At 31.7% G+C, this 13,707-nt stretch overlaps 1 protein-coding gene across 5 annotated transcripts; it reads left to right on the top strand.

Moving 5' to 3' along the window:
* Positions 1–2,823: 2,823 nt before the first annotated feature.
* LOC111241665 lies at positions 2,824–8,238 on the top strand. Of its 5 annotated transcripts, XR_002667777.1 has the most exons (3): positions 2,865–2,956; positions 3,073–3,801; positions 5,479–7,913. XR_002667777.1 is itself a non-coding variant. In XM_022780691.1 (2 exons), the coding sequence occupies exon 1, from the start codon at positions 2,906–2,908 to the stop codon at positions 3,434–3,436; it is 531 nt and encodes a 176-aa protein (XP_022636412.1). In that variant the 5' UTR covers positions 2,824–2,905; the 3' UTR covers positions 3,437–3,801; positions 7,921–8,238. The 5 variants fall into 5 exon arrangements, 4 of the variants coding, with proteins under 4 accessions (XP_022636412.1, XP_022636410.1, XP_022636409.1 ...); XM_022780691.1 differs by lacking the exon at positions 5,479–7,913 and adding an exon at positions 7,921–8,238 and having other exon boundaries at positions 2,824–3,801; XM_022780689.1 differs by lacking the exon at positions 5,479–7,913 and adding an exon at positions 7,941–8,237 and having other exon boundaries at positions 2,824–3,801.
* Positions 8,239–13,707: the final 5,469 nt, after the last annotated feature.

The following is a 13,707-nucleotide window of genomic DNA, read 5'->3' as shown; positions in this document are numbered from 1 at the left end:
TTTTGGCCTCCACTTGAGGGAGCTTTCTAAAGTAGGATTTTCTCATGAATGGATAGGACTAATCCATGGATGACACCTCTAATTCTAAATTTTAAGGTTAAAGATATTCAAATAATTTTTTATTTTTTTATTTTTTCATTTTAAATTAAAAATACTTTTGTGTTTAATGTATGTTGGTTTTATGAATAGGATATTTGTTTCAACTAAAATGTTTTACACTTTAAAAGGTTACATAAGTTATATATATATATATATATATATATATATATATATATATATTATATTGTAAAGCGCATGAATATTACTCATTAAAATAGTAGCAATTTTTATTTGTTAGTAGTAATAATTTTAAAGATAGAAAATATAATTAATAAAAATATTATGGTAAAAAAAATTAATAAAATCACATAGGATAACCATCTTTTGGTGCAATCAGTAAGAACAAGCAAAGAAAACTTCTTTTGGTGACATGGATTAAAATGATATTTTTAATAAAATAATTTTAAAAAAATATATAATAAAAAAATAGGACCAGAATTTTGGTCTATAAATACCAAGCAAGGGGGAGTGGAAAATTTGCATAAGGAAGAGAAAGAATTCAAAAATTTAGTGAGAAATTTGAGAGGAAATTCTAGTTGTAAAAAGGTAGAGATTCTGAAAGGATTTTGAGAGCAATCATTGATCAAAAAACTAAGTTCGGAATGGAGGTAAAGGGAACTAACCTTTCTAAGATTTTACATTATAATAAAATATTCTAGTATAATTATTCATGTCTTGAAATTTTATACAATAACTGTTAATGAAAAACCTATGTGTTTATTGTTTAACTATCCATATTTGAATTTTTGTGTTAATATTATAGGATGTTTTTTGAATTTGTAAATAAGAAATTTGTTAATAATAAGTTGAGGAACACTTTGACTAGGAAAGACCTAAGTTGTCCATTGTGACATACATATTTTTCCTGGATGTTTACTCGACGAGTTTTCAACTTAATTCTTATTGAATAGGTTTTGTACTATTCAGTTATTTTGTAATATATTCTAGTGGTATTAACTCAGTGATGGATGTATATTATTTTATTGTATATGAATTTATGCATCTGAATATGGTATAAGTTATGTGGAGGGATTTTGTAGTGGCATGGTATGAGTTGATGAATATGAACATGATATGAGTCTCGTGAAGAGATTGTGTAAGGGCATGTTATCAGTGTACATATTGATGTTGAGGGTCCTGATGGGTAGGTCATCCTGATACTCTAATAACTCTCTAGTCTCAAGTATAGGAGGATGAGTTATGTGGTGAGAGGGGCATGATTTCCTAGTCTATGTGCCGATTTTTGACATAGGTGTTAACGGACTAACCTTGTGGTGACAGGTTGGATTGTATTTGACCATGATTATTGTTATATAGGGAGTGGATGTCACTACAAGTACATGACTACCCGAAACTTCCATCAATGTTTTATCCGGAAAATAGAGTCTAGTATAATCATTTGCATCTCATCTGAATTTTATTACGAATGAGTTGTTTGTAGTAGCAATATTATGTCTTCTTTTTGAATGTTGTATGGTAGTTCACCCTTACTTTTTTGTTTGTGCTGGAAAATCATATTTTGTGATGATCTTATAATGTATATGTTATATGAGAGCAGATGAGGAAACGAAGTCTGAACCAATACAAGTGAAACAGGAGGCAGCAAAGTGATAAAGAATAGTTTTTTTTTTTTTTTTTAAATATGAGTATTTTAAGTAAGATTTGGAAGAATAATGTATTTTTAGTGTAAACTCTTTTATTCTCCTTAATGGATGACTGTAAATTGTACTATATTTACATTTTGTATGAAATGCCAGTGTGAGAATTTGGAGTGTACCAGTGATAGGATAACTTAATTGTAAATACTTTTATGAAATAAATTAAACGTGCTTTTTACAAAGATAAAATTTATCTTAGTTATTATGAATGATAGAACTCTCTAAAATTTAAATATGATTTAATACTAAGTGTATAATTTTATATCAGGATAAAGTAATTTTTTCTTAAAACTCACATTTATTAACTATTTTTTTACGTTGTTTATCCAAAACTTTAAAATTTATGTATACTTATAATAAGAATCTATAAATTTAAATTATATATATATATATATATATATATATATATATTATATAAAACATTTGTAATAAATTATAAAATATAAAATTAAATATAAATTTATTAAGATATTTATTTTATATTATTTTTCTTCTTCTTAATTTATTTATCATTAGTGTTCATCTTCTATTTTTTTCAGATGTTTTTATTAAGTAGTAAACATAAACTCGTTAGTTTTATTTTTTTCATTCTACTTCCGAACAAAAAAGAAAAAAATAATTCTCTTTTTGGTCGCGTTAATCTTTTTATTTTAAATTACTTTTTCCTTATTTGCCTGGTTTTTACGTCAGAAGAATAAGGTGACTTTCATGATATGATTCAAAAGAAAAAATCAAGCACGGCCTCCTAATCCTAATCATAAAAACACATAAAACACATCAATCAATTTCTTTAATTTAACCGTTTTATTTTTATTATTTAAACTAAATATATTACAATATTACGTTTAAGATTTAATAATATACAACAATGTTACAGTACATGTTTAAATCTGAAATAAAAAATTAAAAAAATACCTAAATTTGATTATTCAATTTTGTAGAAGAGTAAAAACCATATGGTACTAGATTCTTTCTTTTTTATTCCCTCGAATAATATTTTTGTAAATAGACGGGCTAAAGCCCAAACTACAAAGAGACTCAGATATTAAATCCAAGAGCAGCGACAAACTGTGAAGGTGGAAGCCGTTCCTTCGTGCACCTCCACAATATATAATAATAAAAGAGAATTTTTAAGATTCAATGTGAGAATGAGTAAGAAAAAATTGTTCATCCGTATACAATTTCTATTGGCATTTGGGGTGAGTTTCAGCACCATGTTCTCTCCATCTTTTTCATCTTCTGAAGATGTTGTCCCTATCTTGCTTTACATAAATCTGTATTTTTTACTATGCAACGACAAAAATGCCTTATGCAGGCGGTGGCGGGAGCTGAGGCTGAGGTTGGGCTGTGGCGGGGGTTGGGCTGTGGCTGAGGCTGAGGGATATGGCAGGGCTGGGGCTGTGGCTGGGGCTGGGCTGTTGGTGAGGCTAGGCTGGTTGGGCTGTGGCTGTGACTGGGCGGCGGCTGAGCAGTGGCTGAGACTGGGCTGTGGCTGTGGCTGTGGCTGGGGTTGGACTGTGGCTGCGGTTGTGGCCGCGGTTAGGCAGTGGCTGAGGCTGTGGCTGCGGCTCGGCAGTGGCGGAGCTGTGGCTGAGACTGGACTGTGGCTGTGGCTGGGGTTGGGCTACGGCTGGGCAGTGGCTGAAACTGGGCTGTGGCTGCGGCTCGGCAGTGACTGAGCTGTGGCTGAGACTGGGCTGTGGCTGTAGCCGCGGTTAGGCAGTGGCTGTGGCTAGGCTGCGGCTGGGTTGTGACTGTGGCTGTAGCTGCGGCTGGGTTGGGGTTGGGGCTGGGACTGGGCTGTGACTGGGCAGTGTGGCTGGGCTGGGGCTGGGAGAATGACTGTGGCTTAGGCTGGGCTAGGACGGGTACAAAATCTGATGGAAGGATAAAAACTTTGCGAGTCCATGATCTTCTACGGGAGATCACCATTTTGAAGTCTAAAAAACAAAACTTTGCATCCAAAGAATAAAGTGCGGCATGGGCAGAAAGAGATTCGGTGGCTTCCAGTGCACGACACATTACCATATCGGTAGCAATATAGGTTTGTCTCTCAACTCCCTTGGAAACCTGTTCCCAAGTGGTTTTAAACTGCTTAGTGTTTTAGATTTATCAAGATGCACCTTTGAAGAAATTTCCACTAGCAGTTATTGATTTATATCATTTAAGATACTTAAGCCATTACCAATTCCTAATCAAATTTGGTTGATAATCTCCATGGACTTTTATAAGGGTTACCTAAGGCTCAGAGGGAAAGATACTATTTTTGTAGTGGTTGATAGGTGCAAGTTCATTGACTAGTTATGAATAGAAAAAATGCAAGTTCTGTGATGTTCATTCTCATGAGTGCACACACATACAAAGAAAATATGGTCCTAACCTCAATCAAGGGTCAATCATTGTCAAAACTGATTATATACTGATTCTTTTATGTAAAAGTCACTCAAATAATCAATTGCAACGGTAAAAACATGGCTAAAAAGCTATGCACTCAAATTAACAAAGATGTCCATCATCTACAATTTGCTACTAATATTGGTACAATGATACGAAAATCTGTAAAAATCATTCAAAAATAGAAACTAAGATAGTCAAACAAGTTTAAAATTACCAAACTAAGCTAAAGAAAATATCAAATACCTAAATTTACCTAAAACTCAAATGTCACCACCTAACCCTACTTAGAACACTAAAAAACAGTACTAAAAATACAACTACTCCATCGCTATACTACAACAACTAGAAACTATGTCTAAACTATCCTCACAAGTCTAACTTACGAAACTAAGTATAAGAAAATGTACTACAACTCATTCCATTAACTAATTCTAAATTTAGCTAACTATATCTACTAAACTACACCATTACTTACTATTCTACTTAAAATACTAAATGCAACCAATCCTATTTCCTATCTCTAAAACTACCAAAATAACATAGCAACTATGATAACAAATATAGAAAATATTCTAACTACTGTCTACTCTAGAAAACTAGAACTACAAAATATACCTAAACAGTAATAATAATATAATGAATGAAGAGGCCATGAAGGGGGCAATTCTGATTGATAATGCAGGGTGGTATGTGGTAATGGTAGGTGATTGCACCTCCATCTCAACCATCAGATGAAGGCTTCATCATAATCAACGGCTGTTTTGGAGGCCTGGAAGGATGCACCGTAGAAAAGGGTCCCAAGCAAAGATAGGAGAACAAATGCGTACTCTGAGTTAATAATATAAGCAATGATTCATGACACACCTATCATTGATAACATAACATCTACCAAGTATCTTCGGAGCATCAACCTTTTAATTTTGTTTCTTATGTGTAAAGTGGGATTTTGGAGGGAAAATATAACATAACTTGCAAGGTTGTCCTCTCTAGTGGCATGCTAAATTATTATTCAGAAAAAAAGTGCCACAACTTGGTTTTTCAATTTTCATTTCCTTGCCATAGATATATATTTTCTGACAAATGAAAAAAGGCCATAACTTTCCTATATTCAGGACTATATTGATTCTCCTTTTGCTCTAAGCCTTCGCCGGTTCTTAAGTTCTTTATAAACAGAATTCAAGTAAAGAATGATGCAAAGATATTTTAAGATTAGTGAGAGACATGTTAAACAACAGGCAGTTACAGTGCAAACTCTAGCATAATTGCTTTTGTGGACTTTGTTACTAAATTCAATATCCTTATAATACTCATATTCCGAATACAGCTATAGTAAACAATACAAGAAAGAGGAAGAGCATCACTCAAGACAATAAGGCAAAAGAAAGAGGGATTGATCTTACGCTTATGTCCTAATTCCCACCAAACCTCATCAAAAGAAAGAGCTGGAGATTTACAAGTTACGACCTCAAGCTCAAGCCGTCCCCTCTCAGTTTTTAGTTTCTAAACTTTATGAAGTTTTTTATATCTTTTTACATCAAGCATTTGTGCTGCAAGTGGTCTTCTTCACATATCTATAGATAGAGAAAGCTTGCTTGAATGGTTATGAGAACATTGTCAATTAAAGAAGGTAAAACTAACACACAAGTAAAGGATGAATGATCTGAAAATCTTTTACTCAATTACAAAGAAAACAAAAGAAAATGATGAAATCATAGTTTTCTGCTAAAATAAAAGAATAATTTACAATGACACCTCTTCAGATTTTCTCAAATTACTCTTACACATCCTGTCTTTTCCACCTTTACATTTGCCTCCCTTATCAGATGTAAGTGTAACAGTTTTCGAACTTAAGGGGATGTATGTGAAATGTAAAAGGGCTGACAATGTATTGTTTTAAAACTAAGGGGAGATCTGTGTATGATTTTTAAAAAGTTGGTATATCAGTGTAATTAGAACAAACCATAAAGGGTTCTCCAATATCTGTGGAGAATGGATGGGTCCTCCAATATCTGTCCTAAATGTTAACTATGAAGAATCAGACCTTCTACCATTTGAGCAGAGACTTTAACAAGGACTACTAACCTTCGCAGTACGAACCCACAAATGGTTTTGTATTTCTAAAATTGATAGCAAAGTCTACCTGACACAGTGGCTGAGTTTGATCCTTGACCCCCCTTCTTCAGGATTAGATTAAACTTCAGCACAAGGGAAAGTGGGTTTGTGCATAGATTTCAAGCCCAAAATGCCTTTCTAGTGGAAGACCTAAATGGTTGTGCTATAGATATAGAACCATTATTGAACATCTGCCCTATAACTGAGGCTATTGAGGAAATTGATCTCTGACAGAAATAAGTTTGAGTACTTCAGAATAAATAGTGTTACTCTTGCTATTCAAAATGGTTTTCCATTCAATAACACAACATTTAAAAGGAAGAAATTATATTATGGCAAACCATTTTGGCACTGGATTATGAGATTGGCCAATTGGTCTCTTTTATCCTCAGACTGTATTTACGGGTTCCTACCTGGTAGCTGAACCGGTGACAAATGATATTCCTTTATATAACTTAGTTTTCTTAGCATGGCCTTGGGCAACCTATTACATCTCAGATTAATCTCACCACTCCATTACTGTCTTATTCTATGTACTAAAATATTGCCCCTATCCACTCGAGTTCTATATGATGAGCAACTCATTCCTAAAACATTGTCTTCTCTTCCAAACACATCGTACTTCTACAGAACAGCATGTAGAGAGATTTATACAGTCGCAAGTAAATCTGTTTGTACACAAATCTTGAAGCGTTTAGCAAAACAAGCTAATATATAGCCAATAGAAAAACATTTCATATATTCACAAGAAAAATATGATAATTATCACATACCTGTCTAACAATGGCATTAGTATGTAGTCATGAACCAAAAAATTCATTGCCCAAGGAACACTAACCAACATTGCAAATTTTTTACCTGTAATAATAATTTTCAAAATATCCAATTTATTTGATGTGACTGGAGTTCAACCATTAAACTTTCAAAAAAATCCAATTATGCACGTAGAAGTACACATATAAATGTAAGTTCCATTTCCTTCGAGAGCTGGTACGATTGGAAAATATATATTGCAGTACAGAAGAACAAAACAATTAGTTGACATTACGACTAAACCTCTCAAGTTGAGTGTCTTCTTAAAATTGAGTGATACGAACTAAGGTTTTTCTCTAAACTTCTAGATACTAGTCTAGCTCATAACACTATTTGGATTTTGTATACATCCTACAATTCAATTTAGGACTTTACGCAAGTTTTGCCTCCTTTTTCTCAATTTAATGTAAATAGCGGGTTCATGAAGCATTAGGGAGGGACTTGATAACAATAATAATCCAAGCTATTGAAATTTTTGAAAAAGGAACAAAACCATGTGCTAACACAAAAATCTAACGGTAAGGACTATTCATCACAACAGTTACACCCGAATTTGAAAATTCACAAATGTGAGAAGTTTGAGTTTATTCCTAGACCTGAAGAGTTTAATTTAAGAAACGGGAGTAGAATTGAAATGTCCGAGTGGAAGGTACCTTGCTTCTCTTGCAATTGGGATCTACAGTAGAGAGAGAACAATGTTGAGAATTCAGTCTGAGAAATTGATGTTGTCGAATGCAAACGCAGAGTTACATTCCAAACCAACATCTTTCGTGTCTGCTTTTGCCATTTTAAATCTTTTGGAGCGATGTTTACGAAACCTCTCTTCTTGAGAGAGTAAAAGACTCTCGATATCATCTACAGAGTAGAGTTCGGTTCGTGACATCGAAGCCAGTAACCACGCCACAAGAAGACGATCTTGTTGTTGATATGAACGGTGGGATTGGAGAATAATCCAAGAAGTGTCCAAGATTCAAGCCTTGGACGGTGCCAACTTCAATGCAATCGGCCATGAAAGAGCGCAAAATCAGCTCTTGATATCATGTAGTGATGTATAAAGAGAGAGAAAGAAGAACCCGAATACAGTTGTAAATGATATAACTATCTTTAATTGAACATTACATACGAAAAAAGTTTTACTAACAACACTTTTTTAACAATTTTTTACAATGCATAGGTGGCAACTTGTGATTGGTCCGTTTTAAATATTTTTTAAACGTAAATTCAAATAGACAAATAAAATAATGACACGTGTTCCGTTGTAAAAAAAGTTGTCAAAAAATGTTGTCAAAGTATCATCTTTTATTACATACTGACAGCGAGAGGAGTTTATATAGTGGTGTGGTGTGGTGCATAAGTAACAGAAAGCGGTTACAACATCTGTTTCACATAACTCAGAAACAACAAACCAAGATTACAGGCTTAATTAAGTTTAATTTTAATACATTTTAATACTTCTTTTATAGGCTTAATTAATCGGTTACAATACTCTTATTCTTTTATTTATTTTATTATAGGCTTAATTAATCACTTTCACAACAATCACCGGTCTTTCAATGTATCCATCAAAGGAATGTTATCACACAACCAATAAAACATGTTATTAATCAAAATGATTACAATTTAGTCTTAAAAAAAAGATAATTCGTAATTTTCGACGAATGTTTTTAATCTTTAATTTGTCTCTAAATTAATTATTAATTACTAGTAAAACTATTATAAAAAATATCATATTTATTAAACTGCGTGTTATATAATCATTATTACGGAATGAAATACACCGATAAACTTGCTTAAATCTATCATAATCTCTGTTAAGGATTTGTTTGGTGGAATGATTCTTTTTATTATGAATTATGATAATTTGTCACAGTACAAATTTTTGTTTATTTTATCACGAGCTTTTTGTGTTGGGGTTTGCTAACATTCTTTTTTTTTTTTTTAATTGGTACATTTTATCAATGGCTACTAAATTTTAGTAGACAAAAATACCATCATATAATATAGATTTTAAGTTTTAAGATCAAGAATTTTTGAATAATTTTCATTTTCAAACTTAAAAAAAATACAAGAAACCCCATCATCTCTAAAAAGACCCTCACTAGTTACAAATTCCTTCGAATGTCATTATGCGTGTGAAAATTAAATAAAATTAGATAAAACAAAAATTATAAAATAAAAATTCATTATAAAATCATTTTTTAAGAAATTATTTAATAACAAGTATTTTTTATTTTTTCCAAATGTCATTATGTTTCTGAAAATTAGATACGACAAAAATTATAAAATGAAAACTCATTATAAAATCATATTTTTGTAGGAAATTGTTTAACAATAATGTTTCTAAGCAGTTGAGAACGAGAGAGATGGGTAAGGGTTTATAGTTTTTTTTTTTTAGTTTTAAAAATAAAAATTATTCAAATACTCTTGACTTTAAAACTTAAAATTCATAAGAGGATATTTTTGTCTACTTTTGAATTTTTATATATATCCACCCTCTTTTCTACTTTTTTCAAGTAATCATTATTTTGAATTAAAATAACTATTTTTATTTTTATTCTTTAAATAAATAGTGTTAAATTAAATTTATTATTTTCTAAATAAAAATAATTATTTTTATTATTTTAAATCACTATTTATTTAAATTTAGTTATTGTCATGCATTAGGCTAATTTATATAAATGAATAATATTATTGTATAATTAAAATTAATTTGCATTTAATTAGCCAAACTTATTTTTTGCTTTAAATCCTATACCGTCATAGTATTAGATGTATTTAAAATAGATTAGATAATTTATAAATAAATTTTATATTCATATAAATACTTAAGTTGTGTGATTTAAATTTTTTATATTAAAATAAATTTAAATATGATTCCTCAATATATTTATATAAATATATTAACAATATTGTTTAAATATTTTTTTATTAAATATAAGTGTAAATTACATTTTCATAAATCAAATTTGAGTAAGGATTCCAAAGAAAAAAAAAAAAGACTAACGTTATGTTCGTTTGTGCGGAATTTACTGTTTAGACAAAGCGAGGAATTCAGTTGTGGTTAGTGTTTGTTTGCGCGGATTGAAGACGATGAAACGCGATGGATTTACGGAATTGCATGATTTACAATTATTCACTGAAGTGAGATGATTTGCACGGATTCAATTCACAATTACATATTTGTCCTGATACATTTTTAAAATACCTTCTATATAATAACATAAAATATTAACTACAACATTTCTAATACGTATAAACTTAAAAAGATTTATACTACAACGAATCTGAAATGAAGTAATGGTTTTTTGTGAGATGTTGATATGTTATTGCAGGTTGGAGGCATTAGCTATGACCGTGTGCGAGTATTGAAGACGAAGAAGGATGATATGTTTTGAAGGAAAATAATAAATACCTAGTGCATAGAATAATATAATATTTTAAATTTATAAGGTGTTGAAAATTCATGTTATTCAAATGACTACAAACAAGAAATTTGTTGTAGAACTTATCACACTCCATTTAATACCTCATTTTAGTGGAGCACACTTATCAAAAACCCTTCCAAATTCCCTTTGCAGGTGGGAGACAAAACCTGTTAGCCTTTTAATTTCCTGCTCTCGGTAGATGTGTGGCTGCAAAGGGAATGAGAATTCCCAGATAGTGGAAGCCATGTGGCATGAAGGGAGTGGACCGAGCGTCCAAATTGGTGGCCATATTTAAGGTAGGATTTTAAATTTTTGCACCACTTTTGGAGCGCAACCTTTCTTCTTCCTCAGCCTGAAAACACCATTTTCTCCTCCTTCTCTCTAAACCCTCCAACCTTCTCTCTAGAATTCTAACCCTTTCTTCTACTCCGATCATCAACTCCCTTTCAGATTAATTGCTACCGGCGCCAAGAGCTTTAATTTGCACCGATCATAATTCCATTCTGAACCGATAAGTGTTCTGACTCTTGAAGCCCATTCTCATTCTTGCATGCACGCCCACTTTAAGTTGCATGTAATTGTTAAAGTCATTTCTCTGAACTTGTTATCTTGTAATTAGACTCTGGACTTTGGAAAACCTTGGAAGTAGTTGCTGCCCAAGAATTAGAAGCCTAGCTGGAATTAGAGGTAAGGGAAGCTTATAAGATTTAATTACGATTTCTTTGTATGTTTGATGATTTTAATGGTATGATGAAATGTGGTATGTTGCTGCATGAATTGTAGGATATGTTTGATTCTAGTTTTGTACTTAGTGTAAATGTATGAAACTTAGAAATTCTGAAATCTGTGATCGAAGGTCATTAGGACCGTTCGGTCCTCCCCTTTAAACCGTTCGGTCTTGACTAAGTCAGTTGATGACCGATCAGTCTTGTGAGGCTTATATTGGTTGCTATTTACTTTGAATAATTTGGTTCTTTAATAAGTCAAGGGAGTCCTTTCCCTCTCGGTTTAGCGTATATAATATGGTTAAGAGCGTTCGGTCCTACAAGTGTTCGGTATTAGACTGACACTTCACTTATGAAGCATTCAATTTGATGTTAATATTATTCACCAAGAAAACGTTCGGTCATGTGAAGCACTTGGTCACAGATCTAGTGCTCGGTCGTATTAAATGTTTAGTAATAATCTAGTATTTCTATGAGTATAAGTACTCCGTCATAGACCAGCCTTCTGTTATTTTAGTGCTCGGTCTTATTATACTGACCCTTGATTCCCAAAGAGTGTTCGGTCTTGTACTGACATTCGGTCTATTTAAGAGAACTCTGTTATTCCAAAAACGTTCGGTCACTCTCGTAACAGTGTTCTATTGTGATGAATGTGATGGTGTGTAACTGGTAGATTTGGTTAAGTAAGAGAATTCCAAGGAAGGAATGTTTCATGGTTGATGATGATTGGTAAAGTATGAACATGGTCAGACTCTGTTGTCGTCCTGATCCTGATATTTCGTGATGATGCTTTCTCAAGTAGAGAAGGGTTATTCATGCGTGGGAATGGCAGGAGGTCCGCGGTCATAAGACCAGATTATCGTTGTAGGACTAACCTCGGGTGGCAGCTGATGAGTTATGCCAGCTACTACACCACACCGGGTGCGAGGGACGTCGAGCTACATGGTTCATACAGTCCGGATAGTGTCTAAGTGGTCGGTTATGATAGTTTGAACGTTCGGTTTACATAGTTGTGCATGTACAATGATTGTATGAACATGATGTTGTTATACTATTAGGTTTTTATGTCTCTATATATGATGGAAATGATTAATTAAATTTATATAAGCTTACCCTTATTTGTTTTATCTTGCCTATCTTGTCGTTCGGTTTTCGTTCTCTTTACTGCGATGACCATCCATTGGGTGTGAGAAGAAGGTGTGATTGAAGATTCATTGGAGGACGTTCTGCAGTATGATCAGCCCGTAGATGTTGTACCTGTACCTGAGAGCAGTGCAGGATCGTCCGGTTCTTAGTTTAGGTTTTTATTATTATCTTGTGTATATAATTGTTCGGCTTAATATATTGTATACCATTTGGTCTTATTGAACCCTTTATTGTTCAGTCTTTTTTGTGTGTACATTCAACTCTGGTAAAAAGTTTTAATTCTATATGATATTTCATATTTCTCATTCATCTCTATGCCTATTCACCACTATTCTCCTTTATTATTTATGCTAACTCCTAGAATAAATTATAACTTTTATTATATATTTATTGGGATGTTACATAACTAATTTCTCTATTATTACATTGTTAATTGTGAACCCCAATAAACTAAGTATATTATTACATTGATACCGTTTTTTTCTACAATTTTTTTCATAAATATTATGTAATGTTTAACATTGAAACTATCTAGCTTTTGAATTATATTTTGAAGAGTCATACAAAGATTAAAAACATGTCATTTTAAAAAAGGTTTAATTAAGTTTTAAATTCGTGATAAATTATATTATCTTCAGTTAAGTTTCTATTAAATATTGATAACATATCGAGTCTTAAAAAAATTTAAGACGTTTCAATTCAATACTCTTGTTTGATTTTTTTTTTTTTGTTAATTATGTGATGCAGATTATATTTTTTTTTTTATAACTTAACTGTAATCACATAATATTTTGTTTTAAGTTACTATAATGACAAAGATTTTTGTTCAAGATTTATTGTATTTTATAATTTGATAATTTTTATAATTTTATAATTTTAATTAGGTTTAAATATTAATTTTATCTATATTTTTGTTAAGTTTATTCAATGTAGTTTTCTTTTTTTTTTTTTCGTGATCAATAATAAGGTTTCATTTTGGTGAATTTTGTTTAATTTTAATTTTTCAATGATGGTTAGATAGTTAATTTTTCATGTTTTTTTTTCTTAATTGTTTTCTTAGTCTATATAATTTTCCATGTGTCAAGTCAACATTTTATCATTTATCAGGAACTAGTATCACAGTGTCACGTGTAATATTTACATTCAATTTAGTTTGATTTATTTTTAAATAGAATAATATTGTTTCTCTCAAAATTGAAATCAAATTTAATTTATATAAATGCTATACATCTATATTTTACTAAACCCTAAACCCTAAACCCTAAACCCTAAACCCTAAACCCTAAACCCTAAACCCTAAACCCTAAACCCTAAACCCTAAACCCTAAACCC

Source organism: Vigna radiata, chromosome 5 (genome assembly GCF_000741045.1).
Source record: "Vigna radiata var. radiata cultivar VC1973A chromosome 5, Vradiata_ver6, whole genome shotgun sequence".
NCBI classification, from domain to species: Eukaryota; Viridiplantae; Streptophyta; class Magnoliopsida; order Fabales; family Fabaceae; genus Vigna; species Vigna radiata.
This window is presented reverse-complemented; position numbering and strand designations above follow the sequence as displayed.